At 34.3% G+C, this 19,634-nt stretch overlaps 1 protein-coding gene across 1 annotated transcript in view; it reads left to right on the forward strand.

Annotated features, from left to right (window-relative positions):
• The window catches only part of LOC130442180 (zinc finger protein Gfi-1-like), an 80,862-nt gene extending 64,775 nt beyond the window's left edge, over positions 1-16,087 (forward strand). The window contains exon 5 of the mRNA XM_056776293.1: positions 15,331-16,087. Coding sequence (XP_056632271.1) covers positions 15,331-15,524 — 194 coding nt within the window. The 3' untranslated portion in view covers positions 15,525-16,087. The remainder of the gene's footprint in view (positions 1-15,330) is intronic.
• The last annotated feature ends 3,547 nt before the right edge of the window (positions 16,088-19,634 follow it).

Raw genomic sequence — 19,634 nt, forward strand, 5'->3', positions numbered from 1 at the left:
AAAAAATTTGAAAATAGGTATCATTTCAGCATTATAAAGCGGAGTAATAAATTGATCTGCATATACATTACCAAAAACTCAATTCAGTACTGAATCTTTTGCTAATCGATCAGCTTTACCATCAAATTCAATCAAAGCACACTTTGAAATATATTTTTAACATTGAATCAATAATTTTTGTATTGACGATTCATGATAAATGACTTAAAAACAACTACAACATATGAAAGAATCAATTTTTCGGCCTTCACGACTTGAGTAGTAATAATACGCCTCTGTTTTTCATATATATATATAGTAAGAGTTAATACAGTCTATTATATGGGGCATCTAGAACGCTCAATCTCTCTAAGAGCTTCTCCAAAAGCCATAATGCTCAATTATTAAAGCGTATTGCTCATATAAGTCGTTTTAAGAAATGATTGCCTGGCTATTATCTTTGTGACCCCGAATGTATTTTTGATTTTTTCTTTTTTATACTCCCTTGTTCGTGAAGATTTATTATCCGCTGTTTACTACAGCGGATAATAAAAGAAATTGAAAACACAGATACAGGTTCTTACTAGATTTTAATTATTACACTGGTCAACAGTGTTTTAGCGCCTCAATGTCTGCAGATGATTCCATAAGAAATTGGTTTCCTAAATACAAATATGATACTAGATTTTGGAAAATCTTTCCTTGATCAACTGAGGAATTTTTCTCCTATATATACAAAGCTTGATCCATGTTTATCAATAGTCTTCATAAACTGCTTCATAAGGCCCAAGTTGGACTATTTTTTCTATCGCATTGATATGCTTTGTCTTTGCTATTCCAGATGTGAAGGAAGCAAGGATATTTGTGTTTGTTATTTGTTTCGTTTTTGTCGAATGAGCAATGGATATTTGTTCCAATTGTGTAGAAAACTTCACTTAGAACTATCGAGAAATAACCGCCAATCATCAGTAAAATATTCAGACCAATTATCTGAGGAAGTCCAATTGCATCACCAGATACAAGATTGTCTTCTAGTAGCTAATAACTTGGAAGTTTCTTGTTGTGGAATTGATAACATCATCTCATAATCGATGTTAGCTTCATAAGTATCGAAAGAGGGATCATGAAGACGAGCTCTGGTAGCTGGGGAAACGATGGAATCGACACATCCTCTGAGAGAGAGACTGAGCGTCTGGTAGAGACTGAATCATTTGCTACGATTGTTTGGATCAATACAACTGATGATTACTAGACTTAAATAATAGTCAGCCATGTGATTTTTGGGTTCTCTTCAAACCATCGGCTCTATCTTGATCACCAAGCTTAATGCCAAAGCCAGTACTAGTTATCTATAAATGTATATTCTCCACATTTGTAGCAAAACACATCAGAATGATTTACACAACTTCTCATTTAATTTAACAAATCGCAAACTTGATATGTGACGACTTTATGAGTAGAGTTCTCCTCGGGTAAGTCCTTATTCAAGGTCTTCAAACTTCCGGTAACTTCCTTTCGAAAAAGGATGCAGTTTTCTTCGTTTATCTAAAGTAGTAAAGCTGATTTCATATTTTTATTCAACACTCTTAATATAATCAGTTCTAAAAGCCAATTTTTTTGGACTTTTGGTGTAATATACAGAAAAAACTAAAGGATCTTAAAAGTTTTGTCATCCATAAAATAACTTTGGTAACAACAGGAAATAAAGAAAGAATGCGAAAAAGATTCGAAACACAATATTAATATCCCTTCCGGTGGCAGAGGTTACCAGGACCAATATCCCGAGAATCCTGGACATTCCAGGATACGCTGTCCTTCGTCCGCAATCCTAAAGCTATGTTCGGTTATTCACCACTCAGGAATGCGTTCTGTAATATTAGACTGGAACATTATTCAAACATATGAAACGTTGGATTTACCCTGACTGAATTTCAAATTGAGTAGGGTGTTTATTGCATTTTTTCACTCTTTTGTCTTTGCTTTTAAATTTCTTGTTAAACTCGCGAGCGATATTTCAAAAATCAGATAATATCTTATTCTAAAACATTTCCATTCACAAATTCATCCTATTTGATTGTCACATGAGATTTACGGTGGAGCAATTTTTCCGATGTTGTAAAATTTTAAATTTTTCGTAAAATAACCGATTAATATAATCTTATATACTCGCGATGTTTCTGTATTTAATATCGAGGATTCTTGTGTGAACTGTAGATCTTTCCATTTGACCTGGAAATTAGCGATCCTTTTTCCCATTGTGCTCATTATACAGGGTGTTCCACGACGAGTTGAAACTAACCCCGGTTCTACCGAAAGTCAACTGTAAATTTGTAATTTTAAATACACCCTGTATACTAATACATTTTTGAAATCTACGTGAAATTTTAGTATAGTTTTATCTGAAAATTTTTTTCGAAAAATGCGTACTTTTTGAGTTATTAATTTTTTTGTAAAAAATTTGACAGTTGCAGACCCTTATACATTATTTTTTTACGAGAATAACCTTAAAGACATGAAAATGGTTTCTATTTGGTTGCTTTCAAAAAGATTTGACGTATTTGAATCTATGTAGAAAATTTTTCCATTTTATACAGGGTGTGTATAAAAAGTGTTCAAAGTTTAACTTCATAAATATCAAATTTCTCAATTTTTTCGAATAGAACCACCCGGTTTTTTCTCTTTTAATGCATTCAGGGGTTAAAAATAAAGCAAATTCATGCATACTTTCCTATTCCAAATTTTAGTCGTTTCCGACATATTTCACGTTTTAAATTATTATCATATTTTTTAACAAGTTAGTTTTAATTTTTCCTGTATACTTTTAGTAGGCTTTGTAATAAATGACACTTAATCAACTGTCATTAGTCAATTGTTGATACATCCGAAAATCGTTAAATTGGCACGTTCTCAATTTAATAACGAAGAAATAAAATTTAAATCACATCTGCATTTCTAGGAATTTAGAAAAAAACATTTATATGGATAACGGCAAGGTTTAGGTATAGGGAATTATACATGAATTTACTTTATTTTTTACCTCCGAATGCATTAAAATAGAAAAAATCGGGTGGTTCTATTTGAAAAAATGAAGAAATTTGATATTTATGAAGTTAAAGTTTGACCACTTTTTATACACACCCTGTATAAAATGAAAAAAATTTCTACATAAATTCAAATACGTCTGATTTTGCTAAAAGTAACCGAGTAGAAACTATTTCTATATATTTAAGGGTATCGTCGTAAAAAAATAATTTATAAGGGGTTGCAAGGGTTAAATTTTTTACAAAAAAATTAGTAACTCAAAAAGTATGCATTTTTCGAAAACAGTTTTTAGACAAAAGAATACTAAAATTTTACTTAAATTTCAAAAATGTATTAATATACAGGGTGTTATTTTAAAAATAACAAAGTTACAGTCGACTTTCGGTAGAACCGGAAGTCGGCCATCTTTGAAAATATTTTAGTTAAAAAGCGTCATTTGCCTGATTCTTCTTCTATTTCTATTAATCTGTTCTGTATCACCATCTCCGCTCTTTAAATATAGTCTAACTTCAGCTGAAATATATCGTTAATATTTTTCTGATATTACGGTCCGGTAATTATATACTTTCGCGGTCACCTGGTTTTTTGGTTAGGTTAGGTTAGGTTAGGTTGGCTTTAGAAAATCGAAAAATGGATGGATTTTAATGATCTTGGTCTCAAAATGTTCCATTTTACGGCGGATTTATAAAAAAAAATTCGAAAATTAAAAAAAATAAATATTTTTTACAGTTTCATGACTTTAAATGCAAAAAAAATGACTTTCTACATATAATCCTTCGTAACTGTTTCGTATATTTTTTTTCGCAATTTACATAAAAAAATGAATATTTTGAAATTAAAAATTTTTCTACTATTTAAGGTTTAAAACTATTAAAAACCGCAAATTCAGCCACTACCCCCGTGTTTTTCATAAATTCGTCGAAAAATGGAACATTTTGAGACCAAAATTATAAAATTTATCTATTTTTCGATTTTTAATGGTCCAAAAACTATTAACATTGAAGAATATAGTACGAAACTATTTACGAAAATTGATTGTTTTTCATCTATTTCATTTTAAGCTAAAAAAACTGAAAAAATCATTCTTTTTGGATTTTTTTTAAATTGTTTATTAATTTATGTAGAATACAAAAAAAATATAAGAACTTTAACTGATAATGAGATAGTTTTTTGCAAAAACCGTTTTTAGTTACGATTTAAAACAGTAAAACTATGAGAAATTTTCATTCCAGCTATTTCTACTAATTTTTTTTATAAATCCGCCGTAAAATGGAACATTTTGAGACCAAGATCATTAAAATCCATCCATTTTTCGATTTTCTACAGCCAACCTAACCTAACCTAACCTAACCTAACCTAACCAAAGAACCAGGTGACCGTGAAAGTGTATAATTACCTATTCGGCTCTAGAAATTCGAAAAATGTGTATAATTACCATAATTTTTTGTAAAGGATTATTTTGCAAAACCGTTTTTAGTTACGATTTAAAACAGTAAAACTATGAGAAATTTTCATTCCAGCTATTTCTACTAATTTTTTTTATAAATCCGCCTTAAAATGGAACATTTTGAGACCAAGATCATTAAAAAAATCCATCCATTTTTCGATTTTCTAGAGCCAAAAAACCAGGTGACCGTGAAAGTGTATACGGTCCAATTTTTTTTATTTTTCATATTTTCCCAATTATTATTATTTCAACGAACGTTATTTTTCGCGGCAATATTCACAAATAAATTCTCTAATCTGACAACACCGTTGAATGTGTGTAGGAAGCCGGCTTACTCTACAAGAACACTCGAACCTTATCAAAACTTTAATCCAGCGTTGTGTTAGTAAAGAAAATATTTAGCCGGCGGCCAATCTAAATTTAGTGCTGCAAGTGCTTGTTCTGATTGGTCGTATCGAGAACAGACACCTTAAGTATTGTCTTTTCTCGATTGCTTTTCGCTAGTCGGGATGGTGAAATGGATTTTTCATTAAATTTGTTCGGAGCGGTTATAAAAACTCCGGGATTCCCAGTAATTTACTCAGGAGGAATTGAAGTTGTGATAGAATATCGATTTTCTGTTACCACTGATTACCTCAAGTGAACTATCAATCGTTAGAGAGAAAATATTGTGGGTATGGAAACGAAAGCGAAAACTGTGTCTTCTCAAATGAGTAAAATCTCAAGAATTTAATTTTTGCTTCATATAGATACATTTCGTAAAATATCGAATCATTTATTTCATTCAGTACCGTCAAACGTTATAATTCGTTGTCAATTTCTCGTTTGAAATACACTAGTGTGCAAAAAAATTGCCTCCTTAGACAGAACACGAAGTTGTATTTCTCTTAGTGAAATCTTAAAGCACTATCTTGAAAATGATATAAAATATTGTAGTTTTTCTGGCTCTCACAGTCCAAAAATATATTAGAATCGATAACTACCGTTTTTATCCTTGTTTACACCCCTAATTAGGGGTAACTGACTCTTATAAAAGGTTATCCACCTGACCCACAGTTAGTGGTCAAACGTCAACCGACACATATTTCCGTTAACAAGAATTCTACGCTACAATGGACACAATAAGTGATAAGGCTGCCTAAACGGTCATCCTATTGCGACGAACCATCATTTCCAAGAGACTGATAACTTTCTTCAAAGACGCGGTTCCGAAAGAACACATCCGGGAGAGATGACACACATCGCTGAGAAATCCGGCTCTTACTGGTCTTCAACAAGAGCTCCAGAGTGGCTGGACAGTCAAATGGTAGTTAACCTTGAGCGACTAACTCCAAATTGAGCCCGACCCACCGAGCGGCCTGTCTACGATTTCCCAGAGAACTTGGAACAACGAACAACAGGGCGCAAAACTGTGCCTGCCTGATTAATCTACAGAAGACCTGTGAAATAATCCGCGCAGTGTTGATTACAGGAAAAACGTGGCTTTTGGAGGCGGTTCCTGGATGTTTTGGATGGGCATTTAAATGGAAGCAGACTCATTATTCGAACAAAATTTCATTGTCAAAATATTTTATTACTCAACATATTCTCTTCTTAATTGGATACATTTATCGCAGCGAACCTGCAACGTCTCTAGACCTTTCAAAAAAAATGTTTTTTCTTGTTCTGCAAACCAGACCTCTATAGCTTTTATTACTTTCTCGTTGGAAGAAAATTTGCGACCTTTTAAACTCTTTTTCAGTTGAAGAAAGAGGTGATAATCGGACGGAGCCAAATCTGGTGAATAAGGGGGGTGTTCTAGTAATTCAAACCCTAAATTTGTGTGCAGGGGAGTTGTCCTGCTAAAACAAAACACCTTTGGATAACTTGGTTATCGAAATGTGCGCCAGACAGGGTAATTGTAAGTGTTGGTGTAGTGATGGTCTTCAGTCTCGTCGAAACGCGCGTTAGACAGTGTAATTGTGAGTGTCGGTAGTATAAACAGTGTATCAGTATCTATAGAACATATATAAACATCGTGATTCATATCGCTACGTCTTTCTAAAGTATTTTACAAACTCTATTGCAGATAATTTTCAAAAATGTTCCCATTAGACTTAATTTTCGATGCATTTTGTTGATTTATGCTTTCTCGTACCACCACCTATGTTTTGAATTGGTCTAACACTAAAATAATCGAAAATTACACGTGAAATTTTCTTTTTGCACATTTCTAAAAGTTTATGGCAAATATCTGTTTATAAATCTGTTTTCATCAAAAGTATTAGTCGTAGATAAAATATTCTACGATACTCGTGCTTGAAGTATCGTAAATAACTGTTATAGCATTTGCGCAGACCAAATGAAGTGTTTGTCGATCCCTACTGCTCTTCCTTGGTCCGTGCAGATTGAGAAAAATGGGAAATTTTAATTTTCAAATGTTTGACCAGCTCGTACCATAACAACGAACAATAAATTATTAGAAGTGTAAGTGTAAAGTTAGTAGGTAGTAGTAAGTCCACCGAAATTGTGAAAATGGAAAAATTGGAGTATCGAACCATCATCAAGTATCTGTATTTAAAAGGGTTAAGAGGTAAACAGATTTACCAAGATATGCTTAATACCCTTGGTGATCAATGTCCTTCGTATGCGACCGTGAAAAATTGGACTGCAAGTTTCAAAAGAGGTAAATTTTCCGTTAAAGATGGTGACCGATCGAGAAGACCAGTTTCTGTGTCAGTCTCCGAAAATATCGATGCAGTTCATGACTTATCAGACCGTCGATTTGGACTAAAACGGATATCTGAAGCAATGAATATTTCATTATATAGTTCAGGTCAATTTGGACATGAAAAAAATTGCTGCAAAATGGATCCCTAAATGTTTGAATGTTGAACCAAAAGCGTGCAAGGGTAGAAACATCGCTTTCGATCTGTGCTCGATTTGAAAACGATGTAGACTTCTAAACCGAATTGTTACTATAGATGAGACTTGGATACATTTCTATGATCCAGAAACAAAGCAACAATCGATGGAATGGCGATACTCTGGTTCTCCAAGACCTAAGAAGTTTCGTGTCCGAAAATCTGCTGGAAAAGTTCTTGCTTCAGTTTTTTTTAACGTGCCATGGAGTAATCATGATTTATTTTTTGGATAAGGGTAGAACAATAACTGGAGATTACTATTCGACATTATTGACCACTCTAAGGAAAAAATTAAAGAGAAAAGACGCGGAAAGCTATCCAAAGGTGTTTGGTCTTTACAGGACAACGCCCATGCACACAAATCTCATGTTGCCATGCAAAAAATTCGTGATTTAGGGTTTGAATTACTAGAACATCCCCCTTATTCACCAGATTTGGCTCAACTTAAAAAATATATCCAATCAAGAGGAGAATATGTTGAATGATGAAATATTTTGACATTGAAATTTTGTTTGGTTCTGTAGTAGACTAAGAATTTTTCAATATATCCACTTATTGAAATCCTCTCTAAAAGTGAAACAGGGTACAATCAAACCATTTAGTCATATTAACGCTTAAACGTAATAAAGAAAGGCCCGAATTGCAAACGATAAATCAAAAGCAGTCATTAACAGACACTCGCTTTCTCTGTCGAATTTCACAGAGTCAAATTGGAATTCCAGACCTCACTGCAATATCGCTGTTAATAATGCCCCTGCACGCGCTGGCTCAGATAACCAACCTATAAATTCAGATTCGGTTTACCCTTCCGGCGACGATTAACTTCCTTTTTTTATATATATTTTTAATTGTCATGGAAACTCATTTGGTAAATGGAGATAGCCGCTTCCAATGTCGATTTTTATGTAGATGAATTAGTTAATATCTCTTTTTTTTTGGTAAAAAATCACACCTATAAATCTAGACGGATAAACCATTGAGTGAGAAACAAACTGAAATATTTGAAACTAACACTAGATAGTGAACTTCTCTTGAACAAACATGAAATTGAGATAATCACTAAAGCCACAAAACCCCCGATGGTGTACAGAACCTTCGCAGGGATGAATTGGGGCTTTAGCACAAAGAAACTAGTCTGAATACAACGAGGAACTATCTCTCGAAAAGTACAAAAATTGGCTTGGAACCCTTTTGTAGTATCATCTTCAGAAGAATAAAAAAAGCATTGGAAAAAAAGTTAGAGCAAAACATACGTAAATTAAATTTGTCTTTTACAATGTGTTGAGGTACCAAAACAACGATGGGTGTTTTGGTTACCTTTGGTGGAACTTGCAGAGAAATATTTCTTATACTTTGTGGACGACAGATCAACTGCTTTACTAGTGCCGATTATATTTTTATCTATATCTTAATATTTGCACAACACGTATTTCTTTACAAAACCAAATACAATAAAACCTCCCCGTAATAAATAGATCAGCTGACATACCAAGATGGCTGTCAAATGTCAAAAGGAAATGTCAATAGTTTGATACAGATTGTAATTGTATTTTTTACAATCTCGTAAATCTCGGGATTAATTAATTACAATCTCGAAATTTGGACTTGAAATCCCGGTATCCAATTGATGGACAGTTAAGGCCGATTCATAAACTTGACATTGCGTTTGTCGTCGCCGTTGCCATTGGCGTTTGCTGTTACAAAATTAAAAAAATAGAAATGCATGAACGTCGCCTTGTGCAGTTAGTGACTTTCAGCATAACCCAATTTTATCTGTTTCAATTTGCCGTTTGCGATTGTGAAGTGATTTCGTCTGATGCTCCCAATAAAAAAACTTTCCGTTACTTTCCATGGATACAAGATTTCAAACAAAAAACAGTACGACACACGTCAAAAAGGAAAAAATTTTTAGGTTAACGGCAGCTCATAAATAAGCCAAGAAAAGTCAAACGTCACACGTCAACGGCAAATGTCAAATTGAATCGGCCTTCAATTGTGTGACTTGCTCAACCAGCAATGTATTTGAAGTAATATTTCAAGACATTCTGTATACTTTAGTAGTTATTCCAAGTTATGTACGTTTTAAAAAAGAACCAATCACCTCCGTTTGCGATTGTGAATGCTCCCAATAAAAAAACTATCCGTTATTTTCCATGGATACAAGATTTCAAACAAAAAACAGTACGACACACGTCAAAAAGGAAAAAATTTTTAGGTTAACGGCAGCTCATAAATAAGCCAAGAAAAGTCAAACGTCACACGTCAACGGCAAATGTCAAATTGAATCGGCCTTCAATTGTGTGACTTGCTCAACCAGCAAATGTATTTGAAGTAATACTTTAAGACATTCTTTATAGTTTAGTAGTTATTCCAAGTTATGTACGTTTTAAAAAAGAACCAATCACATCCGTTTGCGATTGTGAATGCTCCCAATAAAAAAACTTTCCGTTATTTTCCATGGATACAAGATTTCAAACAAAAAACAGTACGACACACGTCAAAAAGGAAAAAATTTTTAGGTTAACGGCAGCTCATAAATAAGCCAAGAAAAGTCAAACGTCACACGTCAACGGCAAATGTCAAATTGAATCGGCCTTCAATTGTGTGACTTGCTCAACCAGCAATGTATTTGAAGTAATATTTCAAGACATTCTGTATACTTTAGTAGTTATTCCAAGTTATGTACGTTTTAAAAAAGAACCAACCACATCCGTTTGCGATTGTGAATGCTCCCAATAAAAAAACTATCCGTTATTTTCCATGGATACAAGATTTCAAACAAAACACAGTACGACACATGTCAAAAAGGAAAAAAAATTTAGGTTAACGGCAGCTCATGAATAAGCCAAGAAAAGTCAAACGTCACACGTCAACGGCAAATGTCAAATTGAATCGGCCTTCAATTGTGTGACTTGCTCAACCAGCAAATGTATTTGAAGTAATACTTTAAGACATTCTTTATAGTTTAGTAGTTATTCCAAGTTATGTACGTTTTAAAAAAGAACCAATCACATCCGTTTGCGATTGTGAATGCTCCCAATAAAAAAACTTTCCGTTATTTTCCATGGATACAAGATTTCAAACAAAAAACAGTACGACACACGTCAAAAAGGAAAAAAATTTTAGGTTAACGGCAGCTCATGAATAAGCCAAGAAAAGTCAAACGTCACACGTCAACGGCAAATGTCAAGTTGAATCGGCCTTCAATTGTGTGACTTGCTCAACCAGCAATGTATTTGAAGTAATATTTCAAGACATTCTGTATACTTTAGTAGTTATTCCAAGTTATGTACGTTTTAAAAAAGAACCAATCACATCCGTTTGCGTTTGTCAAGTGATTTCGTCTGATGCTCCCAATAAAAAAAACTTTCCGTTATTTTCCATGGATACAAGATTTCAAACAAAAAACAGTACGACACACGTCAAAAAGGAAAAAAATTTTAGGTTAACGGCAGCTCATGAATAAGCCAAGAAAAGTCAAACGTCACACGTCAACGACAAATGTCAAATTGAATCGGCCTTCAATTGTGTGACTTGCTCAACCAGCAAATGTATTTGAAGTAATACTTTAAGACATTCTTTATAGTTTAGTAGTTATTCCAAGTTATGTACGTTTTAAGAAGAACCAATCACATCCGTTTGCGATTGTGAATGCTCCCAATAAAAAAACTTTCCGTTATTTTCCATGGATACAAGATTTCAAACAAAAAACAGTACGACACACGTCAAAAAGGAAAAAAATTTTAGGTTAACGGCAGCTCATGAATAAGCCAAGAAAAGTCAAACGTCACACGTCAACGGCAAATGTCAAGTTGAATCGGCCTTCAATTGTGTGACTTGGTCAACCAGCAATGTATTTGAAGTAATATTTCAAGACATTCTGTATACTTTAGTAGTTATTCCAAGTTATGTACGTTTTAAAAAAGAACCAACCACATCCGTTTGCGATTGTGAATGCTCCCAATAAAAAAACTATCCGTTATTTTCCATGGATACAAGATTTCAAACAAAACACAGTACGACACATGTCAAAAAGGAAAAAAAATTTAGGTTAACGGCAGCTCATGAATAAGCCAAAAAAAGTCAAACGTCACACGTCAACGGTAAATGTCAAGTTAAATCGGCCTTCAATTGTGTGACTTGCTCAACCAGCAATGTATTTGAAGTAATACTTCAAGAAATTCTGTATACTTTAGTAGTTATTCCAAGTTATGTACGTTTTAAAAAAGAACCAATCACATCCGTTTGCGTTTGTCAAGTGATTTCGTCTGATGCTCCCAATAAAAAAAACTTTCCGTTATTTTCCATGGATACAAGATTTCAAACAAAAAACAGTACGACACACGTCAAAAAGGAAAAAATTTTTAGGTTAACGGCAGCTCATGAATAAGCCAAGAAAAGTCAAACGTCACACGTCAACGGCAAATGTCAAATTGAATCGGCCTTCAATTGTGTGACTTGCTCAACCAGCAATGTATTTGAAGTAATATTTCAAGACATTCTGTATACTTTAGTAGTTATTCCAAGTTATGTACGTTTTAAAAAAGAACCAATCACATCCGTTTGCGATTGTGAATGCTCCCAATAAAAAAACTTTCCGTTATTTTCCATGGATACAAGATTTCAAACAAAAAACAGTACGACACACGTCAAAAAGGAAAAAATTTTTAGGTTAACGGCAGCTCATGAATAAGCCAAGAAAAGTCAAACGTCACACGTCAACGGCAAATGTCAAATTGAATCGGCCTTCAATTGTGTAACTTGCTCAACCAGCAATGTATTTGAAGTAATATTTCAAGACATTCTGTATACTTTAGTAGTTATTCCAAGTTATGTACGTTTTAAAAAAGAACCAATCACATCCGTTTGCGATTGTGAATGCTCCCAATAAAAAAACTATCCGTTATTTTCCATGGATACAAGATTTCAAACAAAAAACAGTACGACACACGTCAAAAAGGAAAAAATTTTTAGGTTAAGGGCAGCTCATGAATAAGCCAAGAAAAGTCAAACGTCACACGTCAACGACAAATGTCAAATTGAATCGGCCTTCAATTGTGTGACTTGCTCAACCAGCAAATGTATTTGAAGTAATACTTTAAGACATTCTTTATAGTTTAGTAGTTATTCCAAGTTATGTACGTTTTAAAAAAGAACCAATCACATCCGTTTGCGATTGTGAATGCTCCCAATAAAAAAACTATCCGTTATTTTCCATGGATACAAGATTTCAAACAAAACACAGTACGACACATGTCAAAAAGGAAAAAAAATTTAGGTTAACGGCAGCTCATGAATAAGCCAAAAAAAGTCAAACGTCACACGTCAACGGTAAATGTCAAATTGAATCGGCCTTCAATTGTGTGACTTGCTCAACCAGCAAATGTATTTGAAGTAATACTTTAAGACATTCTTTATAGTTTAGTAGTTATTCCAAGTTATGTACGTTTTAAAAAAGAACCAATCACATCCGTTTGCGATTGTGAATGCTCCCAATAAAAAAACTTTCCGTTATTTTCCATGGATACAAGATTTCAAACAAAAAACAGTACGACACACGTCAAAAAGGAAAAAATTTTTAGGTTAACGGCAGCTCATAAATAAGCCAAGAAAAGTCAAACGTCACACGTCAACGGCAAATGTCAAATTGAATCGGCCTTCAATTGTGTGACTTGCTCAACCAGCAATGTATTTGAAGTAATATTTCAAGACATTCTGTATACTTTAGTAGTTATTCCAAGTTATGTACGTTTTAAAAAAGAACCAATCACATCCGTTTGCGATTGTGAATGCTCCCAATAAAAAAACTATCCGTTATTTTCCATGGATACAAGATTTCAAACAATAAACAGTACGACACACGTCAAAAAGGAAAAAATTTTTAGGTTAACGGCAGCTCATGAATAAGCCAAGAAAAGTCAAACGTCACACGTCAACGACAAATGTCAAATTGAATCGGCCTTCAATTGTGTGACTTGCTCAACCAGCAAATGTATTTGAAGTAATACTTTAAGACATTCTTTATAGTTTAGTAGTTATTCCAAGTTATGTACGTTTTAAAAAAGAACCAATCACATCCGTTTGCGATTGTGAATGCTCCCAATAAAAAAACTTTCCGTTATTTTCCATGGATACAAGATTTCAAACAAAACACAGTACGACACATGTCAAAAAGGAAAAAAAATTTAGGTTAACGGCAGCTCATGAATAAGCCAAGAAAAGTCAAACGTCACACGTCAACGGCAAATGTCAAATTGAATCGGCCTTCAATTGTGTGACTTGCTCAACCAGCAAATGTATTTGAAGTAATACTTTAAGACATTCTTTATAGTTTAGTAGTTATTCCAAGTTATGTACGTTTTAAAAAAGAACCAATCACATCCGTTTGCGATTGTGAATGCTCCCAATAAAAAAACTATCCGTTATTTTCCATGGATACAAGATTTCAAACAAAACACAGTACGACACATGTCAAAAAGGAAAAAAAATTTAGGTTAACGGCAGCTCATGAATAAGCCAAGAAAAGTCAAACGTCACACGTCAACGGCAAATGTCAAGTTGAATCGGCCTTCAATTGTGTGACTTGCTCAACCAGCAAATGTATTTGAAGTAATACTTTAAGACATTATTTATAGTTTAGTAGTTATTCCAAGTTATGTACGTTTTTTTTTTGGAAATTTATATGTCCGATAAAAAATCAACATTTTGTCTGTTTTACGATTAAGCCCAAATTGAGTTTAGTTATTTTTCTTTCTCGATTCCCCTCTGGAAAATAATGATTTATCTCATAATATTAAATTATTTTTCAGAAATCAACCTCGGAAGATCCACGTAAAATCTTAAGTGAATCCAACTCGTTATCTTTATCAATCAACGTAAAGATCTTTACGGTAGTGCTGACTTTATCTTTCTGCTATTCACGAAATGGCCTCATCATTTCGTTTCCCTCAGGATTCACGAATCAGTTTGTGCTTCTTTATCTCCCCCGCGATACCGGGCGTTTTTTATCTTGCTCGCGAACGCGAGGGCTTCGTTACTATAGAAACGGAAGGGCTCGGGCGGGGCCTGTGCCGAAATAATGGCACGAATCACGGCTGCCGCAAACTCTGATAGTAATCGATAATATACCCAAGTTATAGATATATACACCGATATCGAAAATCCTACAATATTTATTATATAACATATTCTAAAAAAATTTTCAAACTTCTCTTCAACATATTTGATTTCCCTTGAATGAATTAGCTATGAAAAATTGTTAGAAAATATCTGATGTACTTATTATATATTATATATACACCCTTTCTTTTTCCTAATGGATTCATATAAGATTCTCCTCGACCAGTGGCGTAGCCGGGAGGGCAACCCAAAGGGTCTGCCCTCCCAGGAAATATGTGGCTAGAACCGCTGGTTCACTCATTCTTCTTCGGATTATTCTACCAAATATGTTTCGTAATGTCGATCGAGGATATGGTCTGAGACTCAAAGTTAACAAGTCCAAATATACGAGGTCTGGTTATTAAATAACGAGACTGGTTACGAAAAAGGGTTTTATTATAAAAATTATTCTAAATTCGAACGGTCCCCTTCAATATAGTGACTTTCCCTCACCACACACCTTTCCATACGTTATTTCCATTGATCGAAACAGTGCTGGAAGTCTTCTTCGGTGATGATCTTTCGGAGCTCTGCCGTTTTTTGCTTTACCGCTTCCATAGACTCAAATCTGGTCCCTTTCAGAGCAGATCTTTTTCTAACCTTCCAAAGAAATCTGAGCAGACCCGTTGACGCAAGAGCTTTTGGACAGGAGTGCGATTTTTTCCCGTGTTAAACTTTTCTAACCGTTTCTTTATTGGTGGCTCATTCGACGATCTGTACGCACAATTCGGTTGATTTTGGTCACTGTTTCCGTTTAGTTTAGTTTTCGGAACTATTTTTGACGTATGGTTTTTGTTTCAGGTGAAAAGCCTCACAAATGTACAGTGTGCGGAAAAGCATTTAGTCAATCATCGAACCTAATAACCCATTCCCGAAAACACACCGGCTTCAAACCGTTCGCTTGCGACCTCTGCGGACGAGCATTCCAACGAAAAGTAGATTTAAGAAGACATAAGGAGACTCAACACACCGAATTGCGACCGATAGTGACATAGTGCCCAACAACCGGAAGTAATAACACACTTCCGGTTCATTACAATACCAAAGATGTACAAATCGAAGAAAACAAACTTCTACAACCATTCCATACCCAAGTTGGTATTACTGCGGATGAGCAAATGATTAGACGGAATCAACAACCTCTAACTAGTAGCGGTTTGTTGCCGCCGATGAGGTCGGTGTTGTCCAATATGAGTTGGACTTAGGATAAAAATGTACCAAAGACTCGGTCAAGTAAGGAAAAATACCTTCATACAAAAAAGATGTTATTAGAAAAGTCACGTTTCATTTTTACATTGTTTTCATGTGTTCAAACTCCAATTTAAGTTAGTTGATCTTCGGAAAGTATTATCACTGTTCTAAATGTGTTAATCTTCGTTTAAGATGTAGTTTCTAACGATATTTTAAGTTTTTTGTCATGCCATGAAATTAGGTTTGCAATCAAAGCTCTATCCAAGCGCGGATCCAGGGGGAGTCATCGGGGTCAAAATTCAAAAACAACATGATTAACTTATATTTTGTGGGTAAAAGCTTAAAATGCCATGTCTTTGAGGGAGGACTCAACCTAACCTAACCTAATACTAATCTACCTCCCCTTCGTCAAGATCCTGGATCCGCCCTTGGCTCTATAAGCAACTTTTCATTAATTGGTAGTTTGTGGAACTCATTTAAGAACTTGAATGGGAAGAGAAACCACTAAATCCCGAAGCTATATACACAGAAACATTTTGAACGTGATCAAGTCAGGAACTGAAATTTCATTCATACAATTTTCTGGCGCAATATTCTTCTTCGAGTGCTTGCTTCATTCTAATGAAGGTTGGCAACCATCCTTTGGAATTCCTCACGATTTTCAGTCCTGCGTATTAAATTTACTTCTTGAAGATTTTCCAACCATGAAAATCTTTTTCTATCTAGGCCGCGCCTGCCTTCTATCTTCCCTTCTATAATCAGCTGTAACAAAGCATATTTTTGATTTCTAAAAATGTGGCCAAAGTAGGAAGCTTTCATCTTAGCACCTCGTCGTTCGTCACCTGATCCGTCCACGGTATTTTAAGGATCCGTCTAAAGAGCCACAATTCAAAAGCTTCCACCTTGCGCACGCTGGAGATCTTCAAAGTCCAGCTCTTAACACCAAATGTGATAATCTCGGATTGTAATCGTTGACATGAATAACCAGAACGCATACGAAAACGCACCCAGCTCCTTCAGGATTCTTTATAAATAAGTTTTTTCAAAATAAGATCAATGTTATCATTGTCTGGCTACCTTATTTCTAATATCTTCTCAAAAACTCCGCAGGAGAATGTTTATTGAATCGATGTATGAATCGATCAGATACAAATCGCTTGATCTGGTACATGAGATAGCAATTCAAAGTTCGATCCAATTGTTGGTAATTGCAAAAAGGAATGTGTGAGCTGGTGCATTGTCTTGATGAAATAACAATGTCTTCTTAGCTAAATATGTGTTTGAAACGTTACAAGTTTCTATAATACTTGCCGTCGATAGTTTTTCCTTTTTCAAATCAATGAAGATTATCCCAAAACATCGACCATGACATTACCTGTAGATGGAACGGTCTTTGCCTTTTTTGGAACCGGGTCTCCGGTCTCCCACAAAATTTCTATAAAACATTGCCAAAAACTCGATGAAAACATTTTCGTGACGCTGTTGCGAGCACACAGTTTTCTCGTTTCCAAATTTTTGGGGTTTTCTTCAACAACAACTTCATTTTTCGTGTTTACAAGTTGATTGTATTGACAGCTGCCAATCAAATACTAACAACATGGCGTCGTGTACTTTTTAATACAGTGGTATTACTCAAGCAACTACCGCCATCTCTAGATCGGGCCAGGTACTTCTGGGATGTTAATGTTAACAAATAGTTCAAACTTATAACACAGAAATTTATTGATAAGTTTTATTCGAAAAAGTTTTAGGAAATTATTTATTTTCGTGACTATTCTGAAGATATCTTTTTGTTTGAAGGTAGACTGAATTATATCGTATACAATGCGCAACAGAATGTAGATTATCATAAAAATCAAGTTCAACCCGTAAACTATTTCGACGAAACCAGTAGATTTATATAATTCAGTCAGTCGTGTAGGTGTTTAATCTGTGATTATGACCATATAGAATATGGTAGAGAGCTTAGGGTTAAAATCTGTACTGTGTAGATTTCAGCATCAGCTTTGTGTATAAATATGTACAGATTTCTATTGTAGGAAAGTTATCACTACTAGATTTCCCAGTGTGCCACGAATACCAAATGTTCTAGAGCGCACTGTGAAAATGTGATCAAATTTTCCTGATAATATTTTAATGTGCAATTTCCTTATCGTGCAATTTACCAAAGATATTTTAGTTTTTCAAAATTTGTAAATTGAAATAGACAATATCGAAGATTAAGTGATGCGCATCAAAAATTTTTAATAAACAATTCAGTCAGTTTGTTTCCACATCTCGACGAAACGAACATTTTCGCACGGAAATATAAAATATGATTGCAATTTGTGGGGAAAAAAACCTTAAATAGGAGAATTATCAACTTGTACCCATTCTTAGATCATTCATTTTGATCGTGTTTATCTTTCCCAACTTCACCGATATCGTAAGAGACTGCCTGTAAGTCACATGCCGATCTTGTTCAATCGTATTGCCCCCAGCATCGAAGAATAACCGATTTTGCCCGACCTTCTAGACATTCGACGGAGACAATAGTTTCTGATGTTGCTTCATTACCAAAAGTTGCGCGAAGCGATTCTAAGCATTTTCAAAATCATCCAAAAAACTTCACAAATACAGTGTTGCCACAGCATTATCGCCATCTATTTTTCGATTATAAAAACTTCACTCTGTGTCAATGGACTCCAAAATCCCACTTCTTTTTGCTTGAGGTAAAATAATGGTATTGTGGATAGAAAACATTACAGTATTTTCGATTTTCGTGATTCATTTTTGAATTCTCGTAAACGATAAAATAAAGATCATTTAAATTGATGAGAAGCATCGGAGTCAAAAGCGGAGTGTATCTTATTCATTTCGGATGCGGAATGTAGAAGACGTACCTAAATTTACTGCAGTGCTGCGGGAAAAATCTCGCAATTTCACGAGACTGAACCGAGTCGGTTGCTATTTCAATTCCGTTTAGAGTTCCCCACTAGAAATGATTTCTAAAAAGGTTACGCAAATCAAAAATTTTCATTTGATTTTATGTCTTATATCATAGAAAATTGGTAAAACTCAACGTTTCGGCCTATTTCATAAAAAATAACATATTATCTTGGTAATCTTTCATTTTTTACACAAATTGTTCAGTTTTTTCTATTCCTTAAGGAAGATCGACAATTTCAATAGAGTTTTGATGTTTCAATTAGTCCCCTTCATTTTAATTACCATAATTCGGAGTATCAGTATTATAAAATTGATCGATAAAACTTCGGTATATTAAACAGAGCCCAATATTAGTCGCTGGGAGCTAGATACGGAGAATATGGTGGGCGTGGAAGCGTTTCGAAATCCAGTTCATTAAATGTCTTATACCCCTAATAATTTGTTTACCCCTTACCCCCTTATATTTTTAAACCTGTTTGATTAACTTTGCAAAAGGTCCCAGGTTCAAGTCGCGCTTATCAATTTATAAAAGGCGAAGAAAATTCAATGACTGCACAAAGTGCATATTCAATATTAGTATTGTTAATAATTAAATTCGACTGTTGTTTCGTTCTGATCTTGATTAAAATGTACTTTACGCACTAGTGGGTCAAGAAAATTACCATTTTGATGAAATTTTCGTTAGTAGAAAAAATATTGTATGCCATTCGTACGTAAAAACCATTTTTCAACTCATGTGATATCCACATTCGTCTACTTCACAAATATGAATATTTTTCAACTAAACAACTCCAAATAGTTCTCGCGTCATAATTTGTTAGGTATGTTGTTACAAAACACGCTAGTTATTATTAAATAATCATTTTTTACGTTTTTCTATAAACATTTTGAATATTCCTTTGTTCACGTATTGTGGCACAGTAGCCACTGCGGAATTCTATAGCTGTCAAAAAAGGAAACAGGAACACAAATGGAAGTTACGGAAG

Source organism: Diorhabda sublineata, chromosome 3 (genome assembly GCF_026230105.1).
Source record: "Diorhabda sublineata isolate icDioSubl1.1 chromosome 3, icDioSubl1.1, whole genome shotgun sequence".
NCBI classification, from domain to species: Eukaryota; Metazoa; Arthropoda; class Insecta; order Coleoptera; family Chrysomelidae; genus Diorhabda; species Diorhabda sublineata.